Source organism: Thamnophis elegans, chromosome 2, assembly GCF_009769535.1.
Source record: "Thamnophis elegans isolate rThaEle1 chromosome 2, rThaEle1.pri, whole genome shotgun sequence".
Taxonomy (NCBI): Eukaryota; Metazoa; Chordata; class Lepidosauria; order Squamata; family Colubridae; genus Thamnophis; species Thamnophis elegans.
The window spans coordinates 98,742,330-98,761,615 of record NC_045542.1 but is presented as its reverse complement, the minus strand read 5'-3'; the positions used below and the strand labels follow the sequence as shown (position 1 = coordinate 98,761,615).

The following is a 19,286-nucleotide window of genomic DNA, read 5'->3' as shown; positions in this document are numbered from 1 at the left end:
TCGTTCTCTTCCTCCCAGAACAGTTGCAGCGCAAGGCCATCCTCCCTTTCTTTTCACTCTGACAAGCATGCTGGAAAGTGGAGCAGTGAACCCCCCCCCCCCTGCACCGCCTGCTTTTGATGGGGCCAGAGAGGACAAAAAGCATAGGCAGCCCCAGAATCATAGAACCACAGAGAAGGGCCCGACTCAAGAAAATGCAAGGCTGCAGCTGCAGGATTTCCTGCAGCCGAGTGACATTTTAAGATAAAAGGCTGTATCCACCTCCCCCCCCCCACCACCTTTTAGCTGTCTTTGGAAGCACAGCCCACAGCAAGCCATAGGATAAGACAGTTGTGCCAGATTCTCAGGGTCCCCAAACCACATTAAGCCAAGAGGGCCACCCTTGGCTTTTCCCCACCAACACAATCTATACAGGGATCCTCCTCCCCTCCACCCCCGAACAGCCATGCTGTGTGTAAATGCTCTCGGTCTTCACATGCGGGTGCTTTAGCTTCCAGCAAATGAAATTTACATCAAAAGCTTAAACTATGGTTGCCCCAGGTGGTGTCAATACTTTGGCCTGGGAACCAATGGTTGGGTGTAGGAGTGTTCCTGGAGCAACCCATGTGCCGAGATTGCATTAATGGGGAGGGAGGGAGGGCAAATGAATGGAGAAACTCTCCCTGAGGATTGTTACTGTGGAAACCTCATTCAAGACCTCACTCTTCCCAGCACCATTGCTTTCATCCGAAGCGAGGAGGCGCTGCTTTTCTGGGACAGTGTGATGCTGGGGGACACCCTGCTGGCTTTGACCAGGGTAGCACCTCCCCCTCCCCTCCTTGCTAACGTTTTAGAAGCTTCTAAATGCCAAATTGCTCTGGAGAGCCTTTCCCTGATTTCTGTCAAGGCATCTCAATTTTTTACTCTTTGTAGTTTTGGTTTGGGTGAGATTGTCTTATTGTTTTTAATCGCATCAGTTTTTATGTTTGGTTTTGCACTTTATGTAAGCCGCTGAAAGTCCCTGAAATTGCGGCAGAACAGAAATGGTGTCCATAAATAAATCCACACATTGGGAGCTATCGCTTGAGGATGATGCATGCAGCCAGCCCACAAGCAGGATGCCAAAGGAAGAGCCAATCCCTGAGAGTTCGTGAGCCAGACTGTGATGGATAGTCCCTGCATAGTTACTGGCTCCTTTTCCTGCTTTCAGAGGTGAGATGAGATGGGACATGGCAAAATAAATAAATAAATAAAAGCCTCTGGGGGTGGGTGTACCAAAGCCACTTTAGGAGCCACCACTGCAAACCAACTTCCCAAAGCCCAGCCGGGACCTGGCTACCTACATGGGAAGAAGGAAGAGAGGTTTGGTGTGCGGTGGCAAGTGATATAGGGGAAGGGAGTCCGTGGAGGGGAGGAAGAGGAAGAGGAGGAAGAAGGCGGCCCACTGTCAGGTGTCTTTATGAAAGGACAGTGCAGACGACCTGCTGAGAGAAAGACAGACAGACGGACGAAGACAAAGAAAGCAGAAGAGAACAGTCAGTCTTCCCTCCGGCAGCCCACTCCGTTACCCACCCCACTTCTCCTGCCACTGGGCGGTCCATACTCAGGTCCGGGGCCAGATAGCAGGGAAAGAAGCCAAAGAGAATGAGAGGGCACTGCCAGGGGCAATGCAGGAGGAAATGGGAAGCAAGGTCGGGGACTATGGAATGGCAGGGCCAAGACAGATCAGTGTAAAGGGCTTGAGCAGCTATGTAGGAAGGTGGAGGGAAGAAAAGAGAGAGCCAAGAGGCAGGAGATGTCAGTAGTGATGGGAAATGAATTTGTACTTGAAGTAACTATATCTGGGTCCCCAAAGAGCCAACCAAATATAGACAATATGGAGGTCCAAAATGTAAGGCATAATGCAGAAGATTTCAGAAAGTACGGCTTTGGACTTACTGCAGGTAGGGACAGAAATGGTTGGCCAGCTCTTGGGGTCAACCCAATAGGAGACAGAATAAGTCACAGTAGAGGTGCAGCAAAGGATCAGTAGGCTAACAATGGCTGCCATGAGCTGCCTACCTCCCATTTCTTGCAGCAGCAGCAGCTCAGGAGATTGTAAAATGCATTAAGGCTATTGGCCATCCCAGATCATCAATCTGACTTCATGAAAAAAAAAACCCTTCAGTTTAGCTCCTCCTCTCAAAGGCTGCATCTGTGTCCTAAGCAGCAGATCTAGCTTGCTTGTGGAAAAGGATACTCTCTGCTGACCCGGCACTTCTTATCCAATTACAGCCTTTGCACACACCCCACTGCCCCCCCCCGTCACATTATGCAAAAACTGATTCTCCCAGAAGCCAAGATGGCCTCGCCACTGTCTCCAGGAAGCGACAAAGGTCATTTTATTTGGGCATTTGAAACTTAACTTAAGAGACTTCTCAGGAAACAACAACTGAATGAAAAACTGCTGGTGACCTTCTACCGCTGCACCATAGAGAGTATTCTAACTTACTGCATCTGTGTATGGTTTGCCAATTGCACAGTAACAGAGAGGACAGTGCTCCAGAGGGTGACATCGCTGTCCAGAGGATCATTGGTTGTCCTCTCCCCTCCTTGGAAGAGCTTTATAGCTCCCACTGCCTTAAGAAAGTTCAAAATATTCTTAAAGATCCATCTCATCCTGGGCGCCCTTTTTTTGAACTATTACCATCTGGCAGCCGGTACAGGACAATAAAAACAAGGACAAATAGGCTGAAAAACAGCTTCTATCCCAGAGCAGTAACTGTATTGAATTCTATTGTATAATGCAATATTAATGCAATATCAGGGGTTTTCAATTCAATTGTATAGAATGTGAAGGATGTGTGCTATGTTTCATTTTTTATGTATAATGTACACGGAAGATGGCACTTAATTTCCTTGTATAAAGTGCAATGACAAAAAATAAAATAAAATAGACAGTGCCTTTGGTATAGTTTGCTAAACAATTTGATTTTCATTGTACAAGGATACTGATATGAACTTAAATTTTAGTTGATCTGATATATTATTGTTTTGGGACCACCTAGAGTCTGGTGATAGGAGCAGTATTTAAATATTAGAATAAATAAAGCTTTCCATCGCTCATCATGCTTCCCGAACTATGCATGACCGAAAGTGCAAATGCTTTGCAACATTAATATGTAATGCCTCTGAACAGAAGAAACTGAGAAAGTTGGTTTAAAAAGTGTTGGGGCATCATGATGTAAACTCCTCCCTTTGTACACTTGGTTCAATATGGTGATGTATTGTGATGTCAAACACATATTTTGTCATTCTGGGGTCACTTTCGTTAGGAATGGAGGCCTATGCATGTACACATTCCAAATTTCAAATAATGCACATATATTTAAGTATATCTTGCCAGCAGTTTAGACATTAATGGCTGTGTGTCGCATTATTTTGAGGGCACAGCACATTTACACTGTTATACAAGCTATATACTCACTACTTTACATTGTAGCCAAGTGTCATTTCTTCAGTGTTGTCACATGAAAAGATATACTTAAATATTTACAAAATGTGAGGGGGTGTACTCACGTCTGTGATATATACTGTACATATCAAATTCTATGGAATAACTGGATTCAATCATATACTATGAGTGTGAGTTTCAAAACCTGTTTATATGTTAAATAGAAGGGTGTCCTTCTATTTGTATTAGATGCTATCCCTTTTTTTAAAAGTTAGCTTTGGTATAAAGTGCTGGCTTAATGTGCTTTCCTGTATTTAAAACAAAAAAACCAGCCACCACCCAGCCTGTCTTTTTCTGCCACCTATCATTCTCTGCCTAGATTCTCCCAGTGGCAGAAGTTGCCAAGGTCTCTGGATATTCCATGTCCTTTAAACATCAAAGTGCTTTTTCTCACTTTCCAATGCAAGGGCCACCTAAGTATTGACAATAAACCCCCAAACCTTCATTGCCACGTTTCTACGGTTATGTCCCTTGAAAGCCACTGTTGCCATTTTTGGCTTTCTCTTTCCAGAGCAGGAGACCTTGAAAGCTGCCTACCTGTTCTGTTGAAGGGTGAGGGTGTCTCAGAGCTGGCTGAAGCCACTCGTTCTTGCTGCCGGAAGAACTCCCGAGGGTTCTCAGGCCGCTGAGCAATAATGGCAGCTGCCTCCTACCAGGAAGCGAGGGGAAGGGGAGAGAGACAAGGGTCAAGCACAGCACAGCCTTTCGTAGTATACCCGCTGCCTTAAATACAGACTGAACTCTCTGCCCCATCCTTTCCATGCAGTAGCCAGCTTGAGAGTGACAAAAGTAGACACGTGCCACGCATATGCAATGTGCCCCCCCATGCCCCTCCAGCAGGAACAATGGCACAGAGTGACATCAAGAGCAACAGCACGACAAACTGGCTTCCAACGAAATGAATACAAAGCACACACACACACACACACACGTTGCTTCCCCCAAGATAAAACTCAGGCCCAACCCTGCTGCTTAAGCACAGACTCCATCCGTCGACACACAACTCCAGCTAGATCACAGCCATCAAACTGAAGCCTACCTTTCCCTGCTGAACCTTTGCACACAATGCCACAACCTCATGCAGCAGTACCCTAGTAGGGTGCAAGGGGAGTCTTTTGCCTAGACAATGCATGCTGTGCCCCGGGGCCGCACTCACCTCCACCTCCGACTCAGACTTTTTGGGCTGCTGCCTGTCTTCATCGTCCTCCTGCTCCCCCTAGGGAGAGAGGTCAGCGTCAGCCCCAGGGCACCTCAACCACACCAAAAAGCCCTATTTATGCCCTGACCTAGCATTAAGCTGGAGCAAGGGAGAGTCCTTGGGAAGAATGCCATCTCCCTGGCTGCAGAGTCAGTCCCCAAAGTCCCCCCAGCCAGCCTTGGTGCTCCCATTCTTCCTCCTGCCAAGATCCTGGGTGGCGGGGGAAGCCGGCTGCACAACTGGGCAACCTTCCCCCAGCTCCTGAAGCTTCACTTACAAAGATGGATTGCTCCTTCAATCGCTGCTTGGCTTCTTCTGCTTCCAGGCTCTGCTGCTTTCGCCTAGTGGTAAAGGAAAGATGAACATTTGCAACACTGACTCAAGAATCCTAGGCAGAGTTGACAGGCTATTTGAGTTTCCTAACATTAAATTGGATGTCCACACTTCAGTATTCCCATCCATCCAGAGACCACGGAGAGCGTTTCACACTCTCGTTGTTGTTTTTTTTAAATCAAACCTGTTATTGTGTCTTCTTTCAGTGTTCATTAACAGGCACAAATGTTTCATTTGCCATATCTTTCATTCCTGAAAGTGGAAGTCCATTCTAAAACTGGTTTTGCATCTCTGCTTTCTGGCAATAATAACCCTTTGCAGCTGACGGAGGAGGCCAAAATGTAATAATTTATTTGACCACAAGAATTAAAGGGGGCAATGGCGATCATAATGTCATCACCGAAGTGGATGGGGAAATTTCCAGCCCATTTGTCCCTCCAAATTTGTGGAAATTCTGAGGATAGTTGATTTATTTTTTTTAAAAAAATGTTTTAAGTTCCTGCCAGAATTCAGCAGAAAACCATTCAGGCTCTTATTCAGAGCTTAGAAATTCTAAACATCCTTTCACCTGTCAAATGTTCACATCCATTTTACCCTGAAGGATCCAAAGTGAAAAAACATTGCTGCCATATAATATTCTAAGTTTAAGTTCCGGAAAAATTGTTTTGCAAGAACATCATATTTCAATTCTCAACTTACCTTAATACCTTCTTTTAAAATTGTTGTTTATCTGAATGTTGTTTCTGTGTATAGTATTACATTTTATAATTCAGGCTATTACTTTGTTTTTTGAAAAGCAACTATGTTTCATATATATTGTTTGATTTTGTATCCTAATGCCTGCTTGAAAGTTAACCAAGTCTTCACTATTTAATGCAAACGATGAAGTATTCTTTTAAAAAATGTAATTCTTCCCAAGTCTTCAGATATAGCAATAGCAATAGCACTTTGACTTATATACCGCTTCATAGTGCTGTATAGCCCTCTCTAAGCGGTTTACAGAGCCAGCCTATTGCCCCCAACAATCTGGGCCCTCATTTTACTGACCTCAGAAGGATGGAAAGCTGAGTCAACCTTGAGCTGGTCACAATTGAACTGCTGGCAGTCGGCAGAATTAGCCTGCAATACTGCATTCTAACCACTGCCCAACTACACTCACATTAATCTATATTAAGCTACAGTTAGTCCTTGAGTTACAATCGCAACTGGGACCAGAATTTCTATTGCTAAGCAAGGCATTTGTTAGGTGAGTTGTGCTTGATTCTACAACTTTTGCCACAGTTGTGAGACAAATCATTGTAGCCGTTAAGTGAATCATACAGCTGTTAAGCAAATCTGGCTTCCCTCATTGATTTTGCTTGTTGGGAGTCGGCTGCAAAGGTGATCATATGACCCTGGGACATTGTGGCCACTGTAAATACACACCAGTTGCCAAGCACCTGAATTTCCATGATGTGACCATGGGAATGATGCAACTGTTATAAGTGCAAGGATTGAAAGTCACTTTTTCAATGCTGTTCTAACTTCAGATGGTTAAACAATGGTTCTAAGTCAAGTACCTGTATGAAGATCATCCCCTGGAATACAGGTCTGCGTTGCGGTCAAGCTACCTCCATTAAAATTCTTTGACTTTCACCCATATGAACATAAACTTATTTGCTGCTGATACTTTAAGTATGAACTGACCATACGCACATCTACTTTGAAGTAAGACCTACAGAGCTGAAGTTTGCAGTGTCTTGACATTGAATGATTAGAAATGCCATTTTTGCATGTACCCTGTTTCCCCGAAAATAAGAACACCTCCCCCAGATAATAAGCCCAATTGGGCTTTTGAGCACATGTGCTAAAATAAGCCCTCCCCTGAAAATAAGCCCACCCCGAAAATATTGCAACCCAGCAGCAGCCATGAGGTGACCATGCTCACCGCCTCCTGCACCTCGAAAATAATAAGACCTCCCCAAAAAGAAGGCCAAGCGCTTATTTCGGGGGTCAAAAGAAAATAAGACCCTGTCTTATTTTCAGGGAAACACGGTAGATAAGAGTCTCTAAAGAGTGGCAAAAATGCTTTTGATTCTGGGAAATTATGGAAAGTGTAGAGTTTCTTATGTAACTAAACTCAAAACCACAAACCCTTTTAGGATTTTTTGGTAGTTGGTACCTATTGTCTGCTTCCCGCTACAAAATTAAGCAGAGGGTTCAAAAATTGTCTCTTTTTAACATCCCTTCTCTCTCATTTGTTAGCAGAGATGCTACCTTAAACATAGGAATCAAAGGCAAACAGAAGAACTGCATGAATCATTTTTGCAAATAATGGCTGTTATAATAATAAAAAAGACACTTCTCACTCTTATTATGAAGAATAAGCCAAATGATAGAACCTCTCCCCCACCCCAATTAGGTCAGCCAGTTTTATAAGCATTCATTTCTAATTTTGTTAAGTCATACCTTAACTAGGTATCTTAACCAGAACAATGTTTCACAATCACCACGCTCTGTGGTGGCACAGTGGTTAGAATGCAGTATTGCAGGCTAATTCTGCTGACCGCCAGGGGTTCAATCCTCACCAGGCTCAAGGTAGACTCAACTTTTCATCCTTTTGAAGGTCAGTAAAATGAGGACCCAGATTGTTAGGGGTAATATGCTGACTCTGCATAAACCGCTTGGAGAGGGCCGTAAAGCACTGTGAAGTGGTATTACTATCTCAACAACTTTAAAAAAAATGTGGCTCTCCCCTTCTTAAAGTTGCCAAGGCTGAGAAACACTGCTCAAGAAGAAAACTGGCAATACTTCTTGAGATCACTAGCCTCTTCCCCATTGACCAGTTATCTAACAACCTCTGAGAGTTGAATCTAGCAGCTCAACAATGTTGGGAAGGTACGTTTTCTGCTGAGAGGGTATAGCAGTGAGTTCTGCGCAAGTAGTCCTCATTTCGTCATCACATTTGGAACTGGCAACTCAGTCATTAAATGAAGTGGTCACTAAGTAAAACCATGACTTGGCTTACAATCTTACTACAGCTTTCCTTCGCTTCGCATGATCTGTGGAGATCATAAATGTGAGGATTGGTGGCAAAGTTACTTTATCACTATCTTAACCATGAACAGGTCCCAACCAAGGCAGTCACTACATGAGAACTTCCTGTAATGCTTTTGTAGCCATTCTTTCTCTTCAGCAATCCCCCCCCCCCCCGCAAAACACAATTGATAGGGTTTTGATAATCTTCTAACACAGCTGACTGACTTAGTGTAACGTGTAAGTTTTGAGCTGAATGGAATCTCTTGGGGCTCTGGCTAACAGGAGTCAATCAACCGCAGATTGTTTTGCAACAAACCATATTCTCCCAACTGGTCCATTTAAGCATATGAAAGGAACGGGAGCACAGATATCTTGTAACAAGTGGAAGGGTGACCACCCGATTGCTAGGATAACCTTGCAGAGCTATCACAAACTACTGAATAAGTAGCATTTTATCTATCTCGGTCATTGTCTAATCTATAGTTTAGCCTGACCCAGTCCTAATGGACCTTGAGCAGGGAATGGCAAAACAAAAACTATAATATATAAACACACAAGGCAATTAAAAACCATATACTCACAGGCACCCAAATCAACTAAGGTCCAAAATCAGTTTGAATAATATCACTTTAATTTGTTAAAGAATAATAAGAAGAATTGGGGCCACATATAGTAGCTTCAGGGTGGGAGCATTCTGTGACATATTGTCTCCCACTGAGAATGTCACTCACAGAGGCACCTTGCCTATCAATAGAGGAGAGGGTCCCTTAGCAGACCGTCTGGGGACAATGGGACCGCAGGACAATTTTGATTCCAGTTTCCTGATGCACCTCAGAACTGCTTAATCAATCAAGCCACCAGTTAGGCCTTTTGGGCTTCCCATTAAAAATACAGAGAGAGATTATGCATATCCAACAGATTTCTGTAAGTGCTCACTAACAGGGCAAAATCAGCGGGGAAAAGGAGCTGCTGTTTCTAGTTGTCATGTGTTTCCAAGAGACCAAAGAGTGCCATAAAGCACAGTCTGAAAAATTATGTATGAACTGGGGAGGCTGAAATCCCCATAAACCAATGGGGAGGACTACCAGCAGTCACTGTATCCCAGTCTAATCAACCCACAGGCATGCTGGGAGAATAAATTCCTTGAAATGTTTTTTTTTTATTGTAATAAATAAAACAAGTTATAGCTTACTCAACAATTAAATATACGCACAGCAAAAGGCTAATCGGTTAGGGAATGAAACAAGTTTTTGTAAGCTATTCAAATTCCTTTTTGATGGGCGGCAGCACTTGAACCTGCGGCTTTCTGTTGTCAAAACATAGCCTGTACCCTTGAATTCATGTGCGGCCTTTTCCCAGTACTGAAGCATAATGTAAGTATCTAGCTGCAGCAGATTCATTAAAATTAGGGCGAAGCAGGCAGAACATTGAGACACAACTTGGACACACCGAGGACAAGCCAAACAGAAGGAAAAGCAACTGGGCAAGCAATGAGACAAGACAATTTTTACTTCTAATATGAAAGTGTGTCAAAGAAACATCCTTGTATTTCTACATAACATCAATGAGGCCTCCCAAAGAGAGGTAGAACTATAACTTCACCCTAGAAGACCAGCAATCTCTTCTAAAAGAAAATCAATCAGACCCATGAAAAACATGACATAACCACGACTGGCAAAAAAGAAACACAAAAAAACAACAGATCTATATAAAATTCTAAGCCTAACACGTCAAAAGAATAATGGACAAAATTACAGCTGCTCATAAATGCCACCCTCTGTGGGAGGAAGCAGCTTTTGTCTCAGTTGGAGAACGCCATAGATCTGGCTATTGCTTCTCCCACTCACTATTACTACTATCAGCGCCCTCCCCCCTCCACATCCTCCTCCTCCTCCTAGTCCCTCCCTTGCCTATGCTCCTCGATTTGCTCTTCACGCTCCCGGTAGCGCTTCTCACGCTCCTCTTGCTCCTGCCTCTCCTGCTCCATGCGCTCTTGCTCAAAACGCAGCCGCTCATCCAGGGCTTTCTTCCGCTCTTCTTCTTTGCGTAGCTCTTCCTCTTTCTGCAAGGGGGGAAACAGGGATGGTCAATGCCAACTCTAGTCATAACATGCCTCCCATCACACAGTAGAGGGGATGAAAGGAAGCCAGGACCGACTGTGTGTTTTGGGCAGGTCGATGGGCCTATTGGCACCCACACATATGTGTCTCTCAGCCTGAGCTATGTAGAACAGGGGTGTCAAACACAGGGCCCACTGGCCAGATCCGGCCTGCGATGTGGTCGGATTCGACCCATGGGGCCGGCCTGGTAAATGTAGGGGGCTAGCCTGCATTGCTTTGGCCCTGTCTACCCAGTGGGAAACATTGGATCAGCGTGGCTTCGGCCCGATCTACCAAATGTGAAGAGGAAACAGCAGTTTGGGGAGTGGATCAAGCTGGCCATGCCCACCCAGTCAGCCACACCCACCCAGTCAGCCACACCCACCCAGTCAGCCACACCCACCCAGCCCCTGAAGGTCAACCACAGCCCTCAATGAAATTGAATTTGACACCCCTGATGTAGAAGAAGGATGACCAACCTTAGCCTGCTCCCAGAACTGCTCCCGGTTGAGGCGTTTCATCTCCACAGCTGCATCCGTCTTCTGATAGACTGTGCCCTAGAATTCAGAAACCAGTCAGAGAAGGCTCATTGGGACATGTGTGTTTGTACTCTTAGGTTTGCTGTCCCCCTCAAAAAGCAACCATCTATTCTTACTAGAGTGCATGTCACCTTAATGGAATGATTTCTTCCATTGTGCATGATCATAATTGCATGGGAATAACTGCCTAGACATTTCCCCAAATATATAACTTCCTCTGAAGGAACATGTAACAACAGATAAACTTTAAGAACCAGGGGTGAAATTCAGCAGGTTCTGACAGGTTCCAGAGAACCGTTTAGTGGAAATTTTGAGTAGTTGGGAAGAATGCTGGCCCCAGAGTGGGATGGGATGGGAGATTTTGCAGTATCCTTCCCCTGCCATGCCCACCAAGGCAGGCCCACAGAACCGGTAGTAAAAAACGTTGAATTTCACCACTGCTAAGAACTGTTGTTCTTCTCTATTGTAACTCTTAAAAATGAAGCATTTGGTCCTTGAGACCCAGAAATAAGCTGGGATCCTGTTGTTTCTGTTCCTATCCCAACAGAGAGAAGAAAGGAAAGAAAACCTAATATGAGGTTGGCTGAGTGAAGAGTGTAGAAGAAGCATTACCACAGGCTGGGCATTCTCATCCTCGCGCAGGCGAAGACGGTGCAGCACTGGGCTGGCAATGCGTGCCAAGCCATTGGAGAGTCGCTGACCAATAGCTCCTGGGTCTATGTCTTCCACACTGCTAGCATTGACAATTACGTCCACACCCTGTCAGAGGAGGCATTAAAATCACACAAAAGTATTCAGGATCAGTTTTTTTCTGAGACAAGACGTGGTCGCCCCAGACTCACCATGTGGAACTGGGGCCCCTTTCAAATAGGGCATTATCAACACATTTTAGGGGAAGACCATCTTTAAATTATTATTTATTACTTATCCTTCTTAGTCTTATTATTACTTATGTATAGGAGTTATCTGTTGGGGTGCTCATGATAGGTAGGATTGAAGCAAGCTGTGATTAGGACCTTACCTAAATCATTCATTCTTTAACTTCCCTCTTTTTTTCCCCTTCCTGACATCCTTATTTTTCTTGCATTCTGTTTGTATCACTTTCTTTTCTCTGCAACCAACAGCCTTGCCCCATAAGAGACAGTACAGAAAGACATTTTTTAAAGGCTGAAATTAAGGCACAAGTTGCATGTATTTCTAGAGCAATAGAATGCCCTGCTCTAAAACAAAGTAAATATAATGGAGGCCAAATATCATTACACTATATGTAAAATGGCTATTATCTCAACGTTTTGGATACAACAGAAGTTTAATTATTGATTTATTCTATTTAGATCCCATCTTTTCTCTAAGAGCTCAGAGCAGCTTACAAAAGATTATCTCCTAATTTTACTCTCCCAGCAACAATGCGTCGAGATAAACTGAGCTGAGAGTGAGTGACAGACCAATATCATCCATATGGCTCTCCCCAATCCGGGTCCAACTCTTGACCGTTAGCCTGCTCTGCCTCTCAATTCCACCTGCATGTTCCATTCACATAATTTCTCACCTACCTGGAAGAACTCTGCAATTTTGGCCACGTGGCTAGCACAGGCACACTTGCGGGCATCAGCTACATCCTCTCCAACCTGCCAAGAATGAAAGGGAAGAATGGTAGGAAAGATGAATGCTGAGAAATGTCATTCCTTGCACTGAAAGTAGCAGGCATGTTCATCAAGCGCCCACAGGGTCTCCAGAAAAAATTAACAGAGAGAAAGATGGCGCCAGAGCAGAAGAAAACCAGTAAAGTTCCTTGGGTTTCAGAAATGAAAGGTATTCCAGACATACATTTGGCCCAGCAACAAGAGATGTGACACTTAGACAAAAGCCATCTCATTCTGCGAGCGATGTAGAAAAGCAATGCCCCTCCTCCTTCTGACCTCTCTTAAATTCAATGGATGCCAGGGTGTTCCCCTCCTTTGATGTGATCCTATTGTCCTGATCTTTAGGTAAATATGATTTTCATTAAAAGGGAAACAAAGCAAAGCATCATGCATACATTTCTAAGGATATGTCCAGGTCACAAAGAGTCCCAAAGGTGCTTTTTCGAAAGGCAACTGGGCTTTGTTTTTCCTGGAAGACCTTTCGCTTCTCAGAGCCAAGGTGGCACAGTGGTTAAATGCAGCACTGCAGGCTACTTCAGCTGACTGCAGTTCTGCAGTTCGGCTGTTCAAATCTCACAGGCTCAGGGTTGACTCAGCCTTCCATCCTTCCGAGGTGGGTAAAATGAGAACCCGGATTGTTGTTGGGGGCAATATGCTGATTCTGTAAACTGCTTAGAGAGGGCTGAAAGCCCTATGAAGCGGTATATAAGTCTAACTGCTATTAAAAAGCTTCTTCAGTTCCAACAGAAGCTTCTTGGATGAGAAACGAAACATCTTCCAAGGAAAAACAAAGTCCAGTTGCCTTTTGAAAAATAACTTTTGGGACAACCACGACCTGGATGACCGAGAATCTTCCCTTGACAAACTCTAGAGACATTCTTAGAATTTTTTATTTAAAAAAATAGATGGCTGCAATCTAAAGCATTGTGTGAATGTTTGCTCACCCGGAGAAAAAAAAGTTTTCAAGGATAAACAGAGAAGTGAGAGGAATGGGGAAGAACTATCTCACCAGTTCTGTGACCGCCACCTCACTGCCCACATGACGATCATGAGAACCATTTTGTGTAGTCTCCCACTTCTGAAATTCCAGATGTGCCTACTACACAAATAGGGGGGTAGGTCTCCATGGGGACTCCTGTAGCAACAACACCTAGAAAAAGGAAGCTGGAACTTACAGAGTCAACATGACTTCTGTTGCTTTATATTGAATCCTCTCATCGTGGAGGAGTGGACAAGCTCTTCCTAGGGCATGTTGTTCATCCCCTTTTCACTTTCTACATTAAAATAACAATTTGCAGCTCAGTAGCTGCTCTTAATCAAAAAGCAAGGCATTTATAGGAAGGTCTGTTGCTCAGCAGTATCCAACCATGTGATATCCAGGAAAATGCCATCACCCCCAGGCAGGCAAATAGACATGGTTGCACTTCACAAATACACTCAGCTGTTTCTTTGCCATCTCAATTACTGCAAAACACCAAGGGAAATCCTTTAAATATATTCCTCAAACAGTTTTCTCCAGCCTGGCATCCTCAAATGTGTTCTCTATCGTTTCCAAGCAGCACAGCTCTAGCTATTTTGGTTGGTGGTAATTATAGTTATAATCCAACACATCTGGACTGGGGAGGGGGTAATAATCTGGGGGAGGTAATCCTTGAGAGTGTGGACACAGCAGCAGGAAACTGGTGTTCAGGATTTCTAGGCCTCTCCTAAATAACTGGAAAACAGCACTGGCTTTTTTTTTTAATTTCCAAGTATATTCCTACCGAGAATTCACTTACTTAAAAAATCTGCAAGCTATTTTCTCCCTAAAGACTATTGTATTTAAACATTTCCATTAGCCAAGGTCTGAGTTAAGTGCTGAAAATGTAGGTTAAAAACTAGGGAGTGATGAAGGAAAGAAAGACAGTATGGTAACGTGAGAATGGGCGGTTTCTGGATGGTGAGGCAAGGGGTGTAAACCTATGCTGTTTATTACCACAGCAATTCCATTAGAGGGCAATACTGTACAATCTACTGTGGTCAATGGAAGCCAGCAATATGTCTGCTAAAAGAACCAGCTTTTCCTTCACTGTATTCCTCAGAGCCATCTTGGTGTTTTCTTGAATAGGAGAAAGCACAGATGTTCTTACAAAGAGATAGCCTTGTGTTGAAAAACGGTCATGTATGACTGGTCCAAAAGTTGGGAGAGACACCAACCTTCATCAGGAGGATGAATTTCATGATATTAGAGGGCCACTTTTTACCTAAAGTCTGTCTAAATCTTAAAGCTGTTACGCCCAGATCCCAAAAGGTTTCCTGTGGTGTAAGAATAGGAAGAGGGGGGGGGAAAGGAAAAAAAATTGTGATGAGGAAATCATCACTTAGAAGTTCTCCTGTCCAATTCTTGCAAGATAGCTAAGCCCACTCAGGACCAAAAAACAAAGTATGTGGAGCTTAAAGATTGTGTCCTTGTACATTTTGTTTTTACCATGAGGGAAACAAATAACTGCTTGATTCAGATCAAGCTCATGTTGAGTAGGGGTTAGGAAGAGGCCTCTTTCTACTAGCCCCTTGGTAGAACGAATGCACGCACACCATTCTACCCAAACCAGGGATGTGACTGTATTTACTAATTATTTTAAACAAAGATAGTGAGAGCAAGGACCAGGCCACTCAGCCTTAGCTATCGTATCAATCCAGATAGGACTGCTCAATCAAATGAAAGTGAGAGGAGGGAGAAGGAAGAGTATCTGCTTAGTATACATTTTAAATGCAGCATAATTTGTTCTTCTAAGCTAGTCAATTTTATATCATGCATATAAATGAAAACATCAGGAAACGAGAGTGAGCTATTCCCCAGAGAGGGTTTTTTTTTTTAAGGCCTTACCCAATTAACGAGGACATATTTAGGCAGGGTGGCCTGGGGATCTTTGACACTGCAGAATCCGTACATCACCTTCTGGATCTCAAAATGGCTCGACAGCTCTTGCAGGCCACCAGCTGGGGAGAGAAAGCAACGCACTCATGGGACAAAGTAAGAATCAAGACCCTCTGCTTTTCAGCTTATGATACGCTTTATAAAATGAAATCTGTTTTCTCACCCATCTGGGGAGATCCCTGTCACAAGTCAGGAGCAACTCATTCACAAATTCGACCCCCACCCCCCACCCGATCTATGCAACTGGGGTCTATGGAAGGGAAGAGCAGATATCCGTTTGTGGAGACAAAAACTCCTCGAATTAAAGACAAAGTAACATTTGATGCCAATACTCACTTCCTGAGGCTGCCAGCTTCAGATTATCAGAGTCGTCTTCATAGGTATACAAAGCCCTGGAATAAAAATAATAATAATAATAATGCAAACACGTTGGAACAGGAAAATTCCAGTATAGAAGCCTGACTATTCCTGCTCTCCTGAAGCTGTACAAAGGAAAGCTGAAGTCACTACTAAGAAAAAGACATTGTGGTGGCTTATATTGTAGTAGTTTTGCATATGTTGATTATTCTCCTGCTACAGTCCCAAAAACTGTGCATGGCTTTAGAACACTTTATCTTAAATTACTTGCAATAGAGACTTCTGTAGGCAGGAGTGAACCTCATTCTTCACAAGAACTAAGCACATTTGGGATCCTTTTCACTTTTCAAAAAGTGAAACCTGTGGCTTATAAAGTTGAATTGTGTGATGCAATTCAAACTAATTTCCAATGCCGGTTCTCCAGAATCTGTCAGAACTGGCTGAAATATCACCTCTAGTCTGAGTTTTAGATTTATGGAGAGGAGTTTGTAAAAAGTGAAACTGGGGGAAATGAAATCAGGAAGTACAAGTATTCATGCAATCGTATTAAGAGGAGTCATTCACAAAACAATACTTATTGTGTAAATAGGAGGAGGAGGAGGAGGAGGAGGAGGAGGAGGAGGAGGAGGAAGAGGAGGAGGAGGAGGAGGAGGAGAAGAAGAAGAAGAAGAAGAAGAAGAAGAAGAAGAAGAAGAAGAAGAAGAAGAAGAAGAAGAAGAAGAAGAAGAAGAAGAAGAAGAAGAAGAAATGGATTGAGGGAAACAGTGCAAAGAAGTAGCAAGTTACTGTAGGAGGGCCAAACATTTGGTGATGCTCCCCACTTCTAGCCCAAACACCTCAATCCGAAATCTAAGAAGTAAACGGCTAATGATCCTGGCCTTGAGCTACTAATGGTAGATGCCAGATTTACTTGTAATTTAATCATCTTCATCCACACTTTGATACCGGATATCCAAGTGGCATGCATTAGCAAAACCTTGTGGGGGAAGAGCACTGATGTCATCCTGAAATTCCCCCTAAATCCTCTAATTTTGAGCATTTCAGCAACCAACTCCAGGACTGGGTGGGGTTGTGATGATTATGAGAGACATCTTGTCTGTGGCCAAGGTTTCAGTTCTGGGGAAATAGGGCAGGCGTGCCTATGTGTATGATTAGACAAGAGAGATAAGTTGGGGGTCCTGTTAAATGTTCTGACTGCTGTGCTGCTGAATAGAATGTTTTTTTAAACCTACCTATTAAGACTAGTTTGGAAATTGCCACATCTTGAGAGGAGCTTCAGAGAAGGCTCAGAAGTTCCAGGACAACCATTAGGCATGTCCCACATAAATCGGTTCATACACATACAGGTATACCTGGGTTGTTTTCTCAGAGCAGTTAATGAGGTAGCGGGGATTCAACTGAATTTTTTTAAATCATAATTAGATAACTCTCTGGCCAAAATAAGATTCATGATTGCCCAGGACCTCTGCAAAGCAGGTCTGTCTCTGCAGCCTAATGGATTCAGGTGGATTCTAGAGGGTATTTGGGGGATCTTCTTAGTGATCTTAAGACTACCCAGGACAACCTTTTGGATTCAGGAGGCAACTTAATACGTTTGCTCCCGTGGCTCCTTCCCATTAGCCAATTCTAGGGAGCTCTTTGGAAAATATAGGAGATGAAGCAGTAGTAACTACGCCTGGAATGCTGGTGGAGGGAAAATGAAGTGTGAATCCGAATGCGTAGGGGCACGAGCTTATGTTCAAGCCTACACAATAGCAGTAAGAGCAAGAAAGCATCAATCCTGTGCTGCTAATCTCGCTTTAGATGAATGTTCAATTCTTGCCAGGGGAAGGATGAGCAGGAAGAGCTGCCACCTGGCTTCTATGACTTGTTAGTCCAAAATTTTGATAATAAAAGTCACATTCATTGCAGTCTGGATTTTCCATGAACAAAGGCAGAAATGATGGCTGGGATAATGTCTTGTAATGTCTTCTAGGACTCCTTTCAGCCTATGGACTCCAAGGAAGTGGGACAGGGTACTGTCTAACAAGCTCTCTGTGAGATTTGATCCATGCTTCTCTTAGCTCCTTCAGTTTGCTTAATTTTATGGGCGGTGTGGGACACACACTAACTGGGAGCAAGTCTCTAAGGGAGGGGATGATATCAGCCATCTTGAAGGAGGCAGCGGTACACAGCCATTTCAAGAGGCTTCTTTCATCACAGCTCTTTCGGACAACTATTGCCTTGTCTTCAACCTTCCCTTTTTGAGAGAAGTTATAGGGAAGATGGTGAGGCATCAGTTAACAAGCATTTTAGAGGAAGCAGGTTATTTAAATGGCTTTTAGTCTACATCTCCACCTTTTCACCTATATACCTCAACTTCTGATTGGAGGTTCAGGAACCAAACAGCCTGAAGTTAAAGCCCAGCAAAACTGAGCTACTGTTTAGTTTACACCAGATTGTTCTAAACTCACAGTCTACTAGATGGGTAGGTAGAAGGCATGATCAGGAGCTCTTCAGTTTTGTGCCAGTTGTACCCTTCCTACATGGATTGGGAAGTTTTAGCAACAGTGACTTATTCTCTTATTACCATCACTGGACTACTGAATGGGGCTGCCTTTAAAAAGTACTTAGAAACTGTGTTTGTTGCAAAATGCAATGGGGTACTTGCTGGCAAACAAATATCACCATAGCTACGTGACACCCATTAACACAGGGCCTGAACTGGCTATAATTTGTTTCTAATTACAGATGCTTTTAGCTTATAAAGCCCTTTATTGCTTGGTTTCAAACTACCTCAGGAGCACTTCCACCTACCAGATGTATTTTCCTTGTTCAAATCTGGCCATTTTTATTGCAATCCCTATTTTGGAACTCTTATCTCTTCTTCTCAAGGCCAGAATAAACTTAACACTGGTGGCTATTTGGAAGTTAGTGGAGGCTGAACATTTCCCAAGAACATTCAGGAAATAATTGCTTGATATGATCTTATTGTCTATATTGCTCAGGTGTTGTTGATTGTATGACAGTGTTTCTCAACCTTGGTGACTTTAAGTCCTGTGGACTTCAACTCCCAGAATCCCCCAGCCAGCACAGCTGGCTAGGGGATTCTGGGAGTTGAAGTCCACAGGACTTAAAGTCACCAAGGTTGAGAAACACTGTTGTATGAAATATTGTTTTATTCAGGTCAAATTCCAAGAGCCCATGCAGATTGCAATGGTATAGAAATTAAATAAGCAGGAAACTTTCCATTTTCAGAAGATAGAAGTAAGCTTCTTGATGAATTGTTACTTGATTCTGGATTTGTTTTGAATACCTACCTGAAATATTTGTGTTCTTGAACATCACCTTACGTGTAACAATAGAATTATTGGGGAGGTTGAAGTGTTTCATTTGTTGTTTAAAGGTGCCTTCTAAAAATATTGCCACTTCAAATCTCAGATTTTATGAACTTGATTTCTCCTTAGTAAGAAACTAAGAGGTATGTTGTATTAAGGTATTAAGGCAAAGAGTGAATCTAGGCCCCCCTAAAAAAACTGAATACCAAACATCATTGGGTCCAGAATATAATTCCTCAGAAGATCTCAAAATAGCTCAGATGTGAAATCACTTGTCTTCTAATAAGAGGGTTGAAAGTACCTCCCACACTAATGTTGCAAAAAATTAATACCACCCAGCACCATCCACAGGCTTTCATTGCCTTAGCCTACTTGATCAAAGCAACACTGCGG

At 43.3% G+C, this 19,286-nt stretch overlaps 1 protein-coding gene across 3 annotated transcripts in view; it reads right to left on the bottom strand.

Moving 5' to 3' along the window:
* Positions 1-19,286, bottom strand: part of DBN1 (drebrin 1) — a 47,501-nt gene that overhangs the window by 4,092 nt on the left and 24,123 nt on the right. For 2 of the 3 annotated variants that reach the window (XM_032211394.1, XM_032211396.1), the window contains exons 2-10: positions 15,556-15,611; positions 15,169-15,281; positions 12,213-12,287; positions 11,272-11,418; positions 10,600-10,677; positions 9,932-10,083; positions 4,948-5,011; positions 4,629-4,688; positions 4,010-4,121 (exon numbers count right to left, since the gene is read on the bottom strand). In XM_032211394.1, coding sequence (XP_032067285.1) covers positions 4,010-4,121; positions 4,629-4,688; positions 4,948-5,011; positions 9,932-10,083; positions 10,600-10,677; positions 11,272-11,418; positions 12,213-12,287; positions 15,169-15,281; positions 15,556-15,611 — 857 coding nt within the window. The remainder of the gene's footprint in view (positions 1-4,009; positions 4,122-4,628; positions 4,689-4,947; positions 5,012-9,931; positions 10,084-10,599; positions 10,678-11,271; positions 11,419-12,212; positions 12,288-15,168; positions 15,282-15,555; positions 15,612-19,286) is intronic. The other variant, XM_032211395.1, reaches the window with a different exon arrangement.